The sequence below is a fragment of the Microcaecilia unicolor genome, unplaced genomic scaffold (assembly GCF_901765095.1).
Source record: "Microcaecilia unicolor unplaced genomic scaffold, aMicUni1.1, whole genome shotgun sequence".
NCBI classification, from domain to species: domain Eukaryota; kingdom Metazoa; phylum Chordata; class Amphibia; order Gymnophiona; family Siphonopidae; genus Microcaecilia; species Microcaecilia unicolor.
Genome location: NW_021963816.1, coordinates 31,900 through 51,620, shown reverse-complemented (window position 1 = coordinate 51,620; position 19,721 = coordinate 31,900). Strand labels below are relative to the sequence as shown.

Genomic DNA, 19,721 nt, shown 5'->3' with positions numbered 1-19,721 from the left:
AATCTATGACAAGGCGAATTCGGTGTAGAGCTTGAGGTCTTTCATTAAAACTTGGGGGTCCATGGGTCAATTTTAGCAGACAATGGAAAAGGTGCCGGTATTCAGTACCCCCTCAAAAAAAGCCCTGATATGTATATATAGAAGGTAGATAAAGGATAAGTGAATGTGGAGCTTTTGTACAGAAATACTGTGGGTTACTGCTTTAGATAAAATCTAAACCTTCATTAAGGATTTAAACATTTCTTAACTCAGTACTATTCCAAACCTTTTTCAAAGTTTTAACTCTCTTTAAATGTTGCGCAAAACCATTTGCAATTTTCTTTGGAGGAATGTGTGTATGATATTCTACAAACAGAGTGCAGTCTTAATATGTACAATCATTGCTTGAGTGAGAAAAAAACTTAAGTTTATTCTTATAGTCCTCCTTTTTTTTTCTTAACTAACTTTACTAAGTGTATAGCCTGACAGCTGATTGTCTTTAAGGATATAATAAGCTCTTTGCCTGCAGATAGAAACCTAATATCAGTTCCCATCTACTAAGACCAGCTCCCTGCCCCCTGAACAGAGGGCAGAAAACACCTGCATTAGGAGCACCTCAATCATTGGCCCTGCTGGCCCTTGAGCCTGTGTTGCTCCTCCATAGAAGTATTGTCTAGAGAGTAATTACTGTCACCAAGTATTCGCTCTTAGATGACTGAAATAGAGTCCAAATTCTCAAAAGGAAGAGGACAGAGCTTTGAAAGAATTTTCCCCTCACCTCTCAATATGCTATTGGAGATTCTCATTTCTGCGAGGATCATATGGCCTGGTGAAGAGAAAATAAGTTTGAGGGTTTCCTGAAGCACCGGTTTCTATCAGTGAATGTACATGTATCAGTGCACAGTATTTGCAGGGTTCAACAGCCTAATTCTCAGACGACAAGTATTCTGTTCAACAGAACTCTTCACCTTGGGTACGGGATCCATCATCCATGCCATCACCTATTTCATTTGAATATCTACCTCAAGCCTCTAGCAGAGCTGCTTTGGTTGATAGACTAAAATTTATAGATCTATGCTGCTGATGTACTATTACTCATGGCCAATGAGTAAACTGACTAACTTTTAACAGCAACTCAGAAATTTGTGGGGGTGGGGACAAAAACACTTCAAAACAAAAAAAACAGCTGCCTCAACTGAAATTAAAAAAAAAAAACCAAAAGGAGATGCAGTGGGTTCTTAACACAAGCACAGACGAGTATTTGACTTCAAAACACCATTTGAGATGTATGGAGTCACCCATTAAATATCAGGTCAGGAATCTGAAATATTGCTAGACATCACTTACTTTGATCCTACAAATTCAAACCCTTAAATACTGCGTCTATCACTTGTGGCAACTTCAAAATCTCTCTCCATATATCAAAAAGAAGTCTCAGCACAGTGGTCCATGCCTTAACATCACAGCTCGACTACCAAATGCTAATTCAGAATGATGGAAGCACAACCGACAGAGGGTTGCAATCAGTGTGACTCATCACACCATTCCTGCAAGAACTGCACTGGCTACCAGTATCCTAAAGGACCAAATTTAAAACGGTTTGATTTTTAAAGGTCCTCAGATAAAATGGACCGGGCCTCCAAGATCCTCTCACGGAGCATTACTTATTTGTACCCTTGTCAAAAGAAATCACACAATGTGACATCTGCCAGCAAGCTTTCAAGAGTAACCCCCATGCTCTCTAACTCACTCACTAAGGGGTCCTTTTACAAAGGCGCGCTGAAAAATGGTTTGTGGTAGTGTAGGCACAGGTTTTGGGTGTACCAATCCATTTTTTTAGCATGCCTGTTAAAAAAAAGGGCCTTTTTTTTAAAAAAATGAAAATGGACGTGCGACAAAATCAAAATTGCCACGCGTCCGTTTTGGGTTTGAGACCTTACTGCCAGCCATTGACTTAGCGGTAAAGAATCCGGGTGCTAATGACCTTCGTGCGCCCAAAAATAAAAAATATTTTATCAGACGTATCAGATGCGCACCAAAAATGAAATTACCGCAAGAGCCACGTGGTAGCTGGCTGGTAACTCCATTTTGGCACGCATTGGGCATGTGTAGACGCATATGCGGCCTAGTAAAAGGGCCTCTAAGGGGCTAAGCCTAAGTCAATCTCTGCTTCAGAAAGCAGGTGAGAGCCTGGCTCTTCTCCCAAGCCTTTAATACATGTGGGGACTGACTATTTAGCATCTGGACTAGCTTGACACACATCTTGCAACTAGCTCCACATACTTATTCCAAGGCTTCTCAATGTTTATTTTGTGGCACATTTCTGAGTTTGTTCAATCCTTGTAGCATACCAAACCAAAATTTGAAAGATTCTCACTACCCATTTTCTCCCACTGAGAGGAGACACTTTTTACCTGTGTGTGCCTCATTTTTTCTGGCTTCATTCTGTCATCTTAAACATACAGGCCATCAAATTCAGACAAGCTGGTGGAAAAAAGACATTTAGATAAGATGTGCTACTGTTCTACCAGTTGGCGGTAAGAGGGATGAGGGTTAAAGGCTACCCGATTTCTAGTGGGTTAGTCTGAATATTTGTTCCTTATAATGCTGATAGTGAACAATCTGTTCAATTTGGTGGGGAGGAGGATTGTCTCCTTGTAAATCTGAAGTGATCTAGTCTTAAAAACTATACCTAAAGGCATACTCTAAGTTTTGTTACTATAAATTATTTTTTGGGCCAATAAAAGAGTCTCAGGGATACAGAGATTTTATCAGACGTATCAGATGCGCACCAAAAATGAAATTACCGCAAGAGCCACGTGGTAGCTGGCTGGTAACTCCATTTTGGCACGCATTGGGCATGTGTAGACGCATATGCGGCCTAGTAAAAGGGCCTCTAAGGGGCTAAGCCTAAGTCAATCTCTGCTTCAGAAAGCAGGTGAGAGCCTGGCTCTTCTCCCAAGCCTTTAATACATGTGGGGACTGACTATTTAGCATCTGGACTAGCTTGACACACATCTTGCAACTAGCTCCACATACCTTATTCCAATGCTTCTCAATGTTTATTTTGTGGCACATTTCTGAGTTTGTTCAATCCTTGTAGCATACCAAACCAAAATTTGAAAGATTCTCACTACCCATTTTCTCCACTGAGAGGAGACACTTTTACCTGTGTGTGCCTCATTTTTCTGGCTTCATTCTGTCATCTTAAACATACAGGCCATCAAATTCAGACAAGCTGGTGGAAAAAAAACATTTAGATAAGATGTGCTACTGTTCTACCAGTTGGCGGTAAGAGGGATGAGGGTTAAAGCTACCCGATTTCTAGTGGGTTAGTCTGGAATATTTGTTCCTTATAATGCTGATAGTGAACAATCTGTTCAATTTGGTGGGGAGGAGGATTGTCTCCTTGTAAATCTGAAGTGATCTAGTCTTAAAAACTATACCTAAAGGCATACTCTAAGTTTTGTTACTATAAATTATTTTTTGGGCCAATAAAAGAGTCTCAGGGATACAGAGAAAAAAAAAATCATATTAGCACACACAATCTAAGTAAAGGCTCAATTATCTTACGTAAACAGGACAGACCAGTTCTGAATGCCATCTTCAGACTTTCCTCATATTCCCTACAGCCCTTCCTAATGATATGTCCATTACCCTTTTCCTATTTCTTCTTTCTCTGTTCCTTCTATCCTATTTCATGAAATTGTAATTGTATAACAACTGGTCTGGCTATAGCCTTATCAGTACATTGTAAGCCACTTTGAGTCCGCATACCTGTGGAAAAAAGTGGGGATATAAATGTGCAAATAAATAAGGGAAGAGTTGGATAATACGGAAAACAATGGTAACCCTTCAAACAATGCATAAACAAGGCACAGAGTTTCCGGTTTTGCCATAAAAGTAGGGCCCCCAGGTCTCAGGTGTGAAACTTCCTCTGTGTTACGACAGAAAAAGGGAAGAGAAGCTGTGAGCTTCTTAAAAGTGATGTGATTTTGGTTCAGGCCCACCCAGCAGTGGAGGCAGCGGAGCGGAGGGAGCAGGCTGAGCTCCGATCCCGCATCTGCCTCCCCTGCCCCGCGCCCCGCCCGCCGTACCTTTAAATATTACAGTTTTGCTGGAGTCGCGGGCAGCCGGCATTGAAGACATCGGCAGGCTTACGCCGGTTCCAGCAGCCTTCCCTTCCCTCGTTGCAAGTCGGATGATGACTCCGCCCTCGTAGAAACAGGAAATACGTCAGAAGAGGGCGGAGCCATCATCCGACTTGCAACGAGGGAAGGGAAGGCTGCTGGAACCGGCGTAAGCCTGCCGATGTCTTCAATGCCGGCTGCCCGCGACTCCAGCAAAACTGTAATATTTAAAGGTACGGCGGGGGGGGGGGGGGGCGGAAGGAAACAGGGCAGACAGGAGAGGAGGGTTGCTGCACATGGTGGAAGGGGAGAGGAGAGGGCAGGGGAGAGGAGAGGAGGGTTGCTGGATGAAGGGAAGGGAGAGGAGGGTTGCTGGATATGGTGGAAGAAGGGGAGAGGAGGGTTGCGGGATGGAGGGAAGGGGAGAGGAGGGTTGCTGGACATGGTGGAAGAAGGGGAGAGGAGGGTTGCTGGATGGAGGGAAGGGGAGAGGAGGGTTGCTGCACATGGTGGAAGAAGGGGAGAGGAGGGTTGCTGGATGGAGGGAAGGGGAGAGGAGGGTTGCTGGACATGGTGGAAGAAGGGGAGAGGAGGGTTGCTGGATGGAGGGAAGGGGAGAGGAGGGTTGCTGGACATGGTGGAAGAAGGGGAGAGGAGAGGGCAGGGGAGAGGAGGGTTGCTGGATGAAGGGAAGGGGAGAGGAGGGTTGCTGGATATGGTGGAAGAAGGGGAGAGGAGGGTTGCTGGATGGAGGGAAGGGGAGAGGCGGGTTGCTGGACATGGTGGAAGAAGGGGAGAGGAGGGTTGCTGGATGGAGGGAAGGGGAGAGGAGGGTTGCTGCACATGGTGGAAGAAGGGGAGAGGAGGGTTGCTGGATGGAGGGAAGGGAGAGGAGGGTTGCTGGACATGGTGGAAGAAGGGGAGAGGAGAGGGCAGGGGAGAGGAGGGTTGCTGATGAAGGGAAGGGGAGAGGAGGGTTGCTGGACATGGTGGAAGAAGGGGAGAGGAGGGTTGCTGGATGGAGGGAAGGGGAGAGGAGGGTTGCTGGACATGGATGGAAAAGAGGGAAGGGAGAGAGAAGAAATGCTGGACATGGATGGAGGGCATGGAAGAATGAGGAAGGAGATGAGATGAGGGAAAAGGAAGAGAGGAGAAAAACTGCACATGGATGAAGAAAATAGGCAGAAGCTGGATCCACTAGACAGTCAAGTCTGCAGAGGACCCAGCTTTTACTTATGGATATAGAGCAAGAAATGAAGAAGAAAGGAGGAAAGTAAAGAAATAAATGGAAAGGAAGCCCTGGAAACGGAGTTAAGAGGACAGATAGCAGCAGAATCGGATACTGGGCCAGCATGATCAGAAAAAACAGTCACCAGACAACAAAGGTAGAAAAAAATCATTTTATTTTCATTATAGTGTTTGGAATATGTCCACTTTGAGAATCAGGTGCTCAACATTAAAAGTCTATATTTATTTACTTATTTATGGCATTTTATCCCACATTAAACATGAATTAAATTGGAACCTGGGATCATTTAATTTTTTTTTCCTGGAGACAGTAATGCATTGCCCCCCCCCCCCCCAGGCTCTCTCCCCGGCTATAGCCAGCTCTGCAATTTTGAGGGGAGGTGGATGGGGGGGGGGGGGGGGGGGAGGTGGACCGGGGAGAGAGCCTGTTGTTAAACATTTACCAGCACACCACTGTCTAGTGCCCACCCATCCAACCTGTTGGCCCACCCAAAAATTGACTTCTGGCTACGCCACTGATATGCTGGATGGTTGGATCAGCGAACGTTAGATAATGGAGACTGTACTGTATATGCAATGTGTAAATTTTATGACGTTTCCTCCAGGTCAGAAAGATTTTGAACTGGGTTCTAGGGCATCCAGTTTACTCCAGGACACATGTGGAGGGGTATTTTCGATGTGACATCCAAATCTGATTTTGGATGTTTTACGAAAAATGTCCAAAATTCCAGCTGCAAACATGGCAATTTTCAAACCGGAAAAAGTCCAATCATTTTTTTTTCCAAAAATGGTCATTTGCTAGATGTTTTTGTGCTCAGTGAGTTTATGGTTTTGGGAAAAAAAAAAGTCCAAGGGAAAAACATACAAAAATAAGCCACTGTGATTTTTTTTTTTTTTTTTTTTTGGGGGGGGGGGGGGGGGGGGGGTAGCATTCCTAGTAGACTGGCCACACAGACATCCCAGCAGAGCAGTTGGGCACCCTAGGGGCCACTGCAGTGAACTTCACATAAAAGGTCCCAGATCCACATCTCACTGTTACCCCCTTATGATGAGCCCTCCAGCAACCCTACTGTATCCAACTGTATACATCACTACAACAGACCTTATGCCTGCAGGTGTCACCTTTATATGTAAGTATAGTAGGTATTTACACTCTAAATGCACCTAGGTTTAATCTCTAAAATAACTGTAATTTAATAGATACCTATATCAGACCAAACAGTTATAGTACAACTTCTACTTTATTTATCTCTGCAAGAAAGATGCTTTTGCATAATGAAAGTGAATGACAAACCTGGAACATAAAGGACTTGTAAAGATTTAGATCACAGGAGGGAAGTGTTGTGACTCTTAAGGTGGTCCTATATAAATAGAGTTCTGCTTACCACAGCAGAGCTGAGGGTGGTAAGCTGCTCAGATGTGTTTTATGGCAGTTAGTTATTGATGTGCACAACCTGGTTGTCTGGATTGGTCTTGCAGGATGATATGGAAAGAGTTTTGCATCAAGAGTACAGCTGCTCCTTACAACAAATGTGTTGTCGCACTGCATTCAATTTCATGATTTCAGCACAGAAACAGATTATTCTCTCAAGGAAGTTACATGGAAACAGTGGGTGAAGGATTCCATCACGTTAGCATTATTTAAAATTTAATAAGCAAAGCTCTTCTCTAAGTATACACATATAGCTCTACTGTTGGCTCCTAGTTAAAAGCCATAGCAAGCCATTTACTTATCACTTGATCTATTGTTTCAGCCCTTAATTTGCAAATTCCTCCAACAGTGTTCTTTAAGTGTTCAGGAGGCATATATTTAGCAGGCAAGCTGGACAAATGGCAGTGATGGTAATACGCTTATGCACATGTCATGTCCTCTCCCTAAATTGTATAAGGTTCTTTGCTGGAATGCAATTCTGTACATAAAAGTTTTGCAATGGTGATAGTTATGTGCAGAATAGCATTTCAGCATTTGTACAGAAGCATACTGAAACCAATTTCTTTTTCTGCTCAGACTTGCATGCAACTATGGTTGCCTTTTGTGCAGAACTGCTGCCCCCCCCCCCCTTTTTTTTTTAACCCATACTCTGCAAGGAGGCAATGAAAAAAGTTGGTGGGTCCCATATACTCACACTAAAAGGCACAGGTTTTAAATCCTCACAGATGCTTACCTTCTACAACTCCTCAGACTTGGTAGTAAACCCATGAGTTATGCTCAGCTTTAAAGTCTTCACTTCTTGTCTTAGAGGTGGTGTAGCAAATAACTTCATTACCATTGATTTTAATACGCTGTGTGCTGGTGTCTAACACAAGGCTTTGCGCAGGGTTCTCTTTTGCACAAAACCCGTTGTTGCATCGTATGTAGACACTGCACCAACACTGTGCTTACATTTGCACACTTTTGCTGCACTAGTCACCCCCACCTTCTCGTTTGCAGTTGGAAGCTATCTTGAATTCTTAAGCACCACACTGTAGTTCATGCTTTAGGTCTTCAATCACTGTTCCCTTTCCCAACAGTTAAATGCTCTTATTGTGCAAGGAGTTAAGGATACTTAGCTGTGTTTCTGCATCCTAACTCCAAAATTCAGATCTGCCTCTAATAGTATATTGCAGTTTATGTAGCTAAGGGTGTTAATAAGCAAATATCACTATTCAGTTCCGTATGTAGTGGAATTCATTTCAGAGAAGTAGATAAAAATATTTCCTTGTTGTCTCGATTTGCTAAATATTAAAAACAATTGTGCGCACATGTGTTTGGGGTGGAGAGTTATGCAAATAGAAAAAGAGTACAAATGGACATTTCTTCACTATTAACACTAATTTAATCTACATAAAATTTGTTTTAAAACAACAGTCTGTAATATCGCAAGTGACATCCTACTTGAATCCTCATGAGCAGCAGCATGTGCAGTTTTATAGTCTGCCTTACTTTTGAGCAAAATAAACATGAAATAAAATCTGATATCAGCATCGAGGTTAATATTCCTTGTAGCGCTATAGAAATGCTAAATAGTAGTAGTAAATAGTAGACCACTGAATATCAGCATTAGTTGGGTAACCTCAGCTCTTCTCCTCCTAAATGCATAACTTTTGGCCCCAAGTCATGCAGCAGGCAGTCCTGAATTTTCTGCAAAACTGCAAAGTAAGCTGCATAAATCATTTTTGAGATCACCTTTATCAAATTAATCTCAAAATTAAGAGATTCTCTATTACAAAACTTTCCATGCCATACTTTCAATGTGTCTCTCATGAAACTAGTAACTTCATTTCTGAGATATACAATGAACTTAAAACAGGTCTTGGTGGAATGCTAACTGGGAAAGTTGCATTCTAAAATTGCTTAATTTAAAAACCATTCCTATTGTTCAGGGGTGGTATTATATATTGTATTCTAACTGCAACCCCAGTAGCTAATACTCATTCAAGGATCAGCAATATTAGTCCATATAAGCTAATTATTAAAATAGTAATTACAAGCAGCAAAAGTAACCACTGCTGATTCATGAACAGCCTCACAGGATCTTCCAGTGCTTTATCTTCAGGGTCTTCATAACCATAAACAGTGCAATTTCTCAGTTTGGTTTTCTGTGAGAGTAAAAAATAATTTAAAAAAAAAGGTCAACACATTTAAAGAAATTTCTGTTTGCTTTTCTTTTGAAATAAAATATTATGCTGTATATTGCTTAATGATAACTACCTACAAAAGGAAGTGAATACATGAGGTTCATATTCTTAATTACCCTAATTAAAAATACACTACAAAGGCTACTGAATTTTCAAGTGAAGTTGGAAGTCAGATGAGATTCATCCTTACTACTAAGCAGCTGGGGTAGAAAGTAGAGCCCATTGGAGAAAAATATTTCACAGTTCCATATGTGACATATTTCAGCTGTATATACATAAAAAGACTTTACCTTCGCTTTCGTTGAAAATATATGTGCACCAACCACTGGGTAACAAATGGCCATAACACAGCTAACGTCAGGGTACATGGACATATCTCAAAGGGCCACCAAGATGGTCTCTAATCAACACAATACAAATGAAGGCGTTAGTGTATTCTACTAAGTCAAAATTCTATTTATCAATATACTAGTAAAAAAAAAAACAACCCCGTTTCTGATGCAAATGAAACGGGGGCTAGCAAGGTTTTCTTCAGAGTGTGCATGTGGGAGTGTGTGTGTCCCTGCCCTCTGCCCTCTCTCCCTCCCCCCCTCCGAGTCCAGTCCTTCAGTGTTGTTTCCTGCTGTTCTGTGTTTTTGTTACAGAGAGAGTGAGGGCATCTCTCTCCCCTCCCCCCTCTGAGTCCTTCACTGTTTCCTGGGATTTCGTGCTGTGCTGTTTTCCTTCACTCATGGGGAAACCGGATATCTCTGGCGCTTCACACTTCCGGCTGGAGGCTTCAGTGGTGCCTTTTATATATATAGATAATTACAGATCCAGACACTGAACTTTTTATAAACAAGATGCCTTATCTTTATTTTGACTTGGACTCTCAACTCTCCCTGCCTACTAGCTACATTACAAGATTTCTACATCTGATTTTGCTTGCTGGATATTCTCACAAGCACTGAGATAGCTGTGGTATTAATACTTTGATGGAAGTGATTCACATTCCAAATTAACTATTTACTACACTCAGCATACATTCTGTATAAGTCAGTATTTTGTTTTCTATTTTGTTTTAAATTTTATTTAATTTTTTTAACTGAGTACATGTTGAGGTACCTTACACAAGGTCATTTTTACTAGGCAGTATTAGGCATTAACGTGCGCCTAATACAGAAAACAAAATGGCCTAATGTTGGACAAGCTAAAAGCATCATTCATTAGTTTTGAAATTTGTGTGCGGTAAATATATTTTTTTAATTTTTTTGAGAGGGCATGTCATGAGCAGAGAGCGGGCATTCCTGCACTAACCAATTAGCACACCTACTACATTATTGCATGCTAACTGGTTAGCGCACAGGTAATGTGGGAGCCCTTACTGCCTACAAAATAGGTGTATTTAAATGCTCCCATAGTAATCTTTAAAAATGGCCGCATGCTAATGGCAACATTGGTACACAGATATTAATAAATAGAAAACTGGGGTTTTTACAGACCCATAATAAAAATGGCCTTAGCGCATGGGAATGATCTGCACAAGGGTGCGTTAAGGCCATTTATTACCGTAGCTTAATACAAGGAGCCCTAAAGTAATGTACTAATCTCATAGACATATCTAGTCTTATCTTAAATGTCCTCCTTAGTAAGCAGATTGCAATCTTACCCTACTGGCAGATGAGGAAGGTGGATAAGTTGATTGAAGCATTATTGATCTTGCCTATAAAATATAATGCAAAGTTTGAAAATTGTGAACAATTAAAGCAAAAACATGTGATCTATGATCCTGATATCCAAAATCAAATATTCCTTACTAATGCAATCACAAGGTGCTTATACTAGGCATTGTATTATATAGCAAAATATTTACCCATTAAAATGATGGACCGTGTACTGCCCCCGAGGTTCAAGCAGCACACAGTGGCTGCACATGGGCACATAATACAGGTGATACATGCTCAGGACCAGAGAGAGAATGGGTTAATGAGGATGAAGAAAGATGATTATAATCCACTGGAATGGCAAAGGAAGTTTATTGAATGCACACAAACCTAACATGGCCATGTTTCAGCAGATGCTTGAATCAGGAGGGTGATGTCTGCAAATAAAATTAATGCAAACATAACTTAAAATGTAACAAATACAAATTAATTAAAACAAGGAAACTTAGATTAAGCCATGCTGTTGAAAAACAAATGCCATTGTGAAATGATGAACATGAAGAATGTACTGGAAACCAAATATGCATATGAAAATTAAAATCTATTTGTACATAAAATTCCAAAAACATCTTCTGTAATCATTACTACTATCAATATACTTGTCAATAAGCTGTATGATAGAAACATATAGATCCAATATATAAATTACCAAACTAGAAGTTGGTGGAAAACGATTGAGAAAGTGGGCAAAGCTCACAATTTCTTGAATTAAACCTATATGTAATCAAATTTTATATCACTTACATATTATGGGATCTGTTTACTAAGCCGTGCTAGCGGCTTCTGCGTGGCATTGCTGACACAGTTCAAAGTGAATGGGCTTTGTCGGCACTAGCGGACAGCCAGCCAGCTGCATTAGCGGCTTAGTAAACTCCATGTGTCTTATCTATCCTTAATCAGTACAGTATTACATAAAAATATGAAGCTTATGTATTCAAATAAAAGTATGTATTATAATTCATAACAATATTTTATAACATGTAAAGCTTTGCTATTGCAATAAAAATGTGTATTCTAATTCAAGAGAATTATTTCAAAATGCCTATGTATGTTATCTTTGACCTAATTGAATCAATTAAAACACATACTATAAATCTGACATACCAACTGGAAGAACAGAAGGCTTATCAAGAAATGACAAAAAAAAAAAAGACAACTTGTGTCTAAACAGGAAAATAAATAAATACACTTCATTAATAATTTGGAAGGCATATAGATGTAATGAAAATATTTGGAAAAATAAATATATAGGGAAGGTATTGCTTATGCCATGGGTTGATGCCTAAATTCACATTGTACTCTCAAATTGTTAAAAATTAATGAAACGAACTATGGCAGTAGTGTTTAAAATGGGACACTTCTATACTCTGAGTTACCAACAAGAATGTGTGAGATTCAAAATGTTTTCTTTCTAATCTTACACCTAGATATTTACTATAATGTTATTACTAAAGTCAATTGAGGTGAAAGCACTATGATGTACTTTGGACCCTTGTCTGTTCCTGGAATAGTTTGAAGGGCACACCACACAGTAACAGTGTTTTTAAAAATACTGATGTAAACAAAAAAATGTAATAAAAACAAATATATGCATAAATGGCAAAAGATATACTTTGGGGTTCTTATACTACAGTGTGCTAAGGGATTAATGCACGCTAAATACTAAGAAGCCCATATGTATAAAATGGACTTATTAGCATTTAGTGTGAGCTAATTGTTAGTACACCTTAATAAAATGACCCCTTAATTCCTTACCTTCTCTCTGACTATAGTATTGAAAGAAGAAATTAGGTCTTACCTGAATTTTCTTTCCATTAGTCCTTCCCACTGTTCTAGAACCTGTGGGATAGTTGTGTCCAACCACCAGCAAGTGGAGATAGAGAACTGAAAACTAAGCCATCTCTCTCTCTTGGCCTCCAGTCCAGCTCCTCAGTATTTATGTAGACAAGTAGTAAGGAGAAACTCAGAATAAACACAACAACCTTAAACAACTTGCTAACCTAACACTAACCAGATGAGCAAACACATGTGGACCTCTCTCATCTCTGGACATCTGTAAGAGAACAAGGCGACAGTCATTATTTGACCCATTACTTTACACCAACTAAACATCTCAGAAACCTCAGGTGGGCCTCTGGAATAGTGGGAAGGACAGGTAAGACCTAATTTCTCCTTCCATTATGTAACGTCACACTATTCCATAACATGTAGATGTTTAAACGCAATCTCTAGAGTGGGTGGGATCCTGGTGCTGCCACTCTGAGGACTGAAGACCCAAATCTGGCTTCCAAATGTGCCGCACCATCTACCCTGTAGTGCTTAGCAAAGGAATGCAGCGTTGACTACATCACCACCTTGCAAATATCTGCTGGAGACAGTAAGGTAGTCTCTGCCCAGGATGTTGCTCTATGCCTTGTAGATTGAACCTGCAAGGCCTGAGGAGCCAGCTTCCCCGAAAGCAAATAAGCTGACACAATCTTCTTCAGTCATCTAGCAATTGTGGGCTTGGAAGCCATGCGGCCAAGCCTCTGCTTACCAAAAAACACAGCCTGTCCGATTTGTGAAGCTCATTCATGACTTCCAGATATCTAATGAGGACTCTAAGCACTCTGCGAAAGGACAGAAGCTCCACAAATTGGTTGAGATGAAATGCAGATACCATTTTCGTTCGGAAGGAACTGTGCACAGGTAGACCCCCACCTCCAAAAAATGGAGAAATGGATCCCAAGAAGAGCCTGAAGCTCCGAAACCCTACGTGCCTACACAACAGCCACCTAGAAAGCTGTCTTTAGAATATGATCTTTCAAGGAAACCTTCTAGAGTGTCTCAAAAGGAGACTTCTGAGGAGCCTGCTCTCCACAAGAAATGAACAATATCTGAGTGAGCTGCAAGAGATGTCTGCTGTAACAGGCCGCTGAAACAGGCCAAAGCCAAGACCTGAACTTTTAGAGAACCCAATGCCAATCTTTTCTGAAGATCTACTTGGAGAAATGCTATAGGATGTGTGCAATCTGAACAGAGAAGGGAGAAAGTCTGTGCTCATAACACCAGCCTTTGAACATCCTTCACACCCTCACATTTCCAACCCTGAAGCAAGGTAGCAATGACCGAATCAGAATAACCTTTTCAACGGCCAAGCTGTAAGACCAAAGGGGCATAGATCCTCCATAAGCACTGGACCTTGCTTCAGTAGGCCGTGAACCTGTGGAAGACGGAGAGGATCCCTGTCTAGTAGATGAATCAGGTCCACACACCAGGGCCTCCATGCCCAATCCGGGGTTATGAGAATTACTCGACCCCGGTGCAATGTGATCCTTTTCAACACACAGCCTACCATGGGCCAAGGAGTGAAGATATGTCTCTGGCCAGGGATGCAGTAGGCATCAATCCCGGTTCTTTCCGATAGCTGAATATCTTGGGCACTTTGGCATTCTTTTTCATCGCCATCAAGTCCAGAAGCAGAAAACCCCATTAGTCCACTATCAGCTGAAAACCCTGGCTGGATATTTCCCATTCACCTGGGTCCAAGGAAGGCCTGCTGAGAAAGTTTACCTCAACATTTAAGGACCCAGCGATGTGAGCTGCTGACACACAGAGAAGATTTTTCTCCGCCCAACTCATAAGGGAGGTTGCCTCCACTGCTATCGGACAGCTGCAGGTCTTGCCTTGCTTGTTGATACAAATCACCAAAGTCGCATTATTGGAGAAAACTTGGACAGGGCCCCTGCCAGAAAGGGAGTGAAGTTGCATAAGGCATTCCTCATTGCCTTGAGCTCCAAGCAATTTTTTCAACCACTGAGACTTCTGTTCTGTCCAGGTGTCCTGTGCCAGATGGAACTTGTAATGAGTTCCTCAACCCGACTTGCTGGCGTCCATTGTCACCACCTCCCATTGTGTTATTGGAAAGGGAGCTCAAATGGTCAAATTCTTGGGTAACAACCACCACTGCATACTCCTTCTGGCAACCAGTGTCCAAGGAAGATGGATGTCCTACTTCTGTGATACGGGAGACCAGCGGCTGAGAAGAGTCTCCTGCAAAGGCAGCATATGAGCCCTTACTCATGGCACCACATCTATCATTACTGTCGTAGCCCCAGAACCTGGATGTAGTCCTAGACCCTGAGCCTGCCTTCACCAAGGAGACGGCAAATCTGTTTAACCAGCTTCAACCTCCTGTGTTCCATGAGGAAGATCCTCTCCCTTGCTGTGTTGAATAGAATGCCCAGATACTCCAGTGTCTGCGATGGAGTTAGTCTGCTCTTCTCAAAATTTATCATCCAACCCAACTGCAGAGGATGGACAACTCTGTCTGTTGCTACCACGCTGTCCAAATGGGACAACACACAAATGAGCCAGTGGTTGAGATACAGGTGAACTCTGATTCCCTGGGACAAAAGGAAGGCTGTCACCACCACAACCTTAGTAAATGTTCTTGGTTTCATGGTGAGACCAAAGTCAAAGCCCTGAACTGTAAGTGATGGCCTAGTGCCGCAAAATGTAGAAACCGCTGAAGCCGCAGCCATATGGATATATGCAACTACGACTCCTTGAGATCAAATGCGGTAAGAAATTCTCCCACGAGCTGAGGCTATGACTGCTCTTAGTGTTTCCATATCAAAGTGGGACACTCAAAGGCAGCAGTTTAGACCTTTTAGATCTAAGACGTGACAAAAGGTGCCATCCTTCTTTGGGACAATGAAGTATCTGCCTTTCCCTGTTTGGCCTGGGTAACTAGAACAATGGCCCGGAGTGCCAGCAAGGAATCTACAGAGACCTGAACCTCGACCTCCTTGGTTCCCTTACAACAAGGAGACTTCAAAGATGAGAGGAGCACCCGGGCAGGAGAACTCCAACTTGTAACTGTCAGTAAGACTATCCAGAACCCACTGTTCTGATGTGATTTTGGCACACACCTCCTGAAACACCTGAAGACATTCTCCCATCAGAGGAAGAGAAGAATGGGAGGCACTGGGCGCTCTAGCTAACTGAAAGGACGACTTCCTTTCTGCACAAAAGGAAGATTGGTGTACCTGAGAATGGGACTTCTGACCATCTGCTGTCTCTTTAAATCAGCAGTCTCCTGAAGATGGATGACCAAAGGCTTTTGGCTTATCCTCTGGCAACTGCTGTGGCTCAGTTCCCCCCAGTTCTTTCACCAAGCTACTATGATCTTCTCCAGAGAGACACTTGCATTGAAAGGGCAGTTTAACTAGATGTGACTTTGACACTGCATCTGCTGCCCAATGCTACAGCCAGAGTTGTTGACACACTGTGACAGCCACAGGCATACTTTGGGTCACAACCCGTAACCTGTCATAAATATAGGGTTACCATATTTGCCATTATAAAAAAAAAAAAAAAAAAAAAAAAAAAGAGAACACCTGCCACACCCCCGTCATACCCCTGGCACCGCAGTTTCACCTTGAGCCCCCCAAGAAAGTCAGATTTACTCCCTCTCCCCCCATGTATATCCTCTCCCCCACTTTTTTATTTTTTTAAATCACTTAGTTGAACCAGTTTTATTTTCTGTTGCATATCGTTTGAATGATTTTCAATAATTGAGTACATAACAAAAAGTATTTCCTTTGTGGAATGATTAAAATTACAGTGATGTCCACCAGCGACTCCACTTGGTGCAGTTGCCATCTCTAAGATCACAATAGAGAACATTACGGTCCCAGTTTACTAAGCCATGCTAACGCTAGAGACACCCATAGGAACATATGGGTGTCTCTAGTGTTAGAGCGTGATAATAACACTAGTGCACCTTAGTAAACAGGGCCCTAAGATATTTGAATATCTGTTTAAATTGACACATCAGTATGTGTTAATTGATTCAGAAGAAAGATAACATATCGATATATTGAGATAATTCTCTTGAATTAGTATACAAATTTTATTCCAGTATTAAACCTTTACACTTTATATAGTATTGTAATGAATCATAATACATAAGCTTCACATTTTATATAGTACTGTACTGATTAAGGATAGATAACACATAACATATAAGAGATATAAAATCTGATTACGTGTAGGATTAATTCAAGAGATTGATAAAGCAAAATACACACAATCATTTTTCTACCAACTGTTAAGAGTTTGGTAATATCTATGTTGGATCTATGTATGTCCAGTGCTTTTTTTGTGCCAGTACATGCTAGTATGGTGTACTGGCACCTTTTTTTCCCAGGACTGGCTCATCTGCCCACCATCAGCTTCCCTATAGCCCTCCTTTCCATTCCTGCTGCCATCCTGCGTTTAAATATTTAAACAGCAGGCTCACCTCCAGCCTTCCCTTCCCTCTCAGACAGTGTCCCACCCCTGCGGAAACAGGAAATACATCAGAAGAAGGTGGGGCACTATAAGGGAAGGAAAGGCTGGAGGCAAGCCTGCTGCTTTCACTGCTGCCACCGCTGCGACTTGAGGTAAAATAAAAGATTTAAACGAAGGGCGGCGGCAGGAACGGAAAGGAGGGCTATTGGGAAGCTGGGTAGGTGGGGCTGGGGTTGGAACTGGAACTTGGGGGCTGAAGAGGGGGGCAGGTGGAGGCTGGTGCGAGTCACTGGACATGAATGGGAGGGGAGGATAGGGGAGAGAGGAGAAATCACTGGACATGGATGGTTAGGGGAGGGCAGAGGAGAATCGCTGGACGAGGATGGGAGAAGCGGACAAGGGAGAGAGGAGTATCTCTGGACATGGATGGGAGGGGAGGATAGGGGCAAAGGAGAATCACTGGACATGGATGGGAGGAGAGGAGAGGAGAGTTGCTGGACATGGATAGATGGATGGAGGGGAGGGCAGGAGAAATGCTGGACGTGGATGGAGACGAGGGAAGTCAGGAAGGACATGCACATGGATGGAGGGGAAGGCAGAGAGGGGAAATGATCGACATGGATGGAGGGAAGGGAAGACAGAGGAGGAGATGCACACGGATTTAGGGGAGAGAGGAGAAATTCTGGACACGGATGGAGGGGAGGGGAGAGAGTTGAAATGCCGGACATGGATGGAGAGGAGGAGAGAGAAAGGAAGCGAGATGAACATGGATGGAGGGGAGGAGAGAGGAGAAATTCTGGACATGGATGGATGCGAGGGAAGAAAGAGGAAGGAGATGCATAGTGACTGAGATGAGGGAAAGGGAAAAGAGGAGAAAAACTGCACATGGATGGAGAAAATAGGCAAAAGCTGGATACACTCTATACCTCCTCCAGTCAAGTCCATGGAGGACCCAGCTTTTACCTATGGATGTAGGACAAGAAATGAAGAAGAAAGGAGGAAAGTAAAGAAATAAATGGAAAGGAAGCCCTGGAAACGGAGTTAAGGGAACAGACAAAGTCGCCAGACAACAAAGGCAGAAATCATTTTATTTTCATTTTAGTGTTTGGAATATGTCCAATTTGAGAATTTACATCTGCTGTCTTATTTTGCACTGGGTATACTGGAGCTGTAACAGCTTACAGAAATTATTTATAATGGAAAAAAAAATCACAAGTTATTTTTTTCTCCTATACTGGTATAGTATTTTCAATGATACCTGTTTATATGCACAATGGCTGGTATAAGGGGTGTGGCTACCATAGGGATGGAGCCATAGATGGTGACCCCGCCCATAATGAGTACTGGTATCTTTTTTTCCTACAAAAAAAGCACTATGTATTTCGATCATGAAGCTGTATCATGCAAGTGTATTGATAGTATTAACTAAAAAGATATTTTGGAATAGCCTTTTACGGCATTCATGGTTTTTTTTTTATTTGTATGGCTTCACCTAAATGAAACAAGGAAACTTAATTTGTATTTGTTACATTTTAAAGTTATATTTTTATTAATTTTATACGTAAAAATCACACCTTAATGCAGGCACCTGCCACAATTTGGTTGTGTTGGGTTTGTGTATGTTCAATAAACTTTCCTTTGCCACATCGAAGGGTTATGGTGGACTACAAATTGTTTCGCCTTTGCCTCTTTTGGATCAGAGACAACAGAAGGCAGCCTTATTCCCGTCTGGTTACCCCTCCAGCCACGGAGAAACAAAAGTTCCTAGTCTCATCTAGAGATGCCAACCAAGGATAGGAGGCAATGTTCTGGTGTGGATTAGGAATTGGTTATTGGACAAAAACAGAGAATAGGATTAAATGGTCATTTTTCTCAATGGAGAAGGGTGAACAATGGCATGCCACATGGGATCAGTACTGGGACCGGTGCTATTTAACATTTATAAATGATATGGAAATTTGAACGAGTGAGATGATTACATTTGCAGATGACACAAAACTATTCAAGGTTGTTAAAAACATGTGCGGACTGAAATATTGCAGGAAGACCTTAGGAAGTTGGAAAACTGGGCATCCAAATGGCAGATGAAATTTAATGTGGCCAAATGTAAGATGATGCATATTGGAAAGAATAATCCAAATCATAGTTACTTGATGCTAGGGTCCACCTTGGGTGTCAGCAACCAAGAAAAAGATCTAGGTGTCGGTGTAGATACTATGCTGAAATCTTCTGTTCAGTGTGCGGTGGTGGCCAAAAAAGCAAACAGGATGCTAGGAACTATTAGGAAAGGGATGGTGAATAGGACCAAAAATACCATAATGCCTCTGTATCGCTATATCACGTTGAGTTCTGGTCACCGTATCTCAAAAAAAGATATAGCGGAATTAGAAAAGGTTCAAAGAGCAACCAAACTGATAAAGGGGATGGAACGCCTCTCATATGAGGAAAGGCTAAAGCGGTTAGGGCTCTTCAGCTTGGAAAAAGAGATGGATAAGGAGAGATATGATTGAGGTCTACAAAATCCTGTGTGGTGTAGAACAAGTAGAAGTAAATCGATTTTTTACACATCCAAAAGTAAAGAAAGTTACATGGAAATAATAATAGGAGAAAATATTGTTTCACTCAGCGAACAGTTAAGCTCTGGAACTCTTTGCTGGAGGATGTAGTAACAGCGGTTAGAATATCTGAGTTTAAAAAAGGTTTGGACAAGTTCCTGGAGGAAAAGTCCATAGTCTGCTATTGAGACAGACATAGGGAAGCAACTGCT

The 19,721-nt window shown here is 41.9% G+C and overlaps 1 protein-coding gene across 1 annotated transcript in view; it reads right to left on the bottom strand.

The window, feature by feature from the left end:
* Positions 1-6,415: 6,415 nt before the first annotated feature.
* Positions 6,416-19,721, bottom strand: part of LOC115459660 (acyl-CoA-binding domain-containing protein 5-like) — a gene marked incomplete at its 5' end in the record, with an annotated part of 40,715 nt that continues 27,409 nt past the window's right edge. The window contains 3 exons of the mRNA XM_030189466.1: positions 6,416-8,936; positions 9,266-9,375; positions 10,624-10,677. Coding sequence (XP_030045326.1) covers positions 8,924-8,936; positions 9,266-9,375; positions 10,624-10,677 — 177 coding nt within the window. The remainder of the gene's footprint in view (positions 8,937-9,265; positions 9,376-10,623; positions 10,678-19,721) is intronic.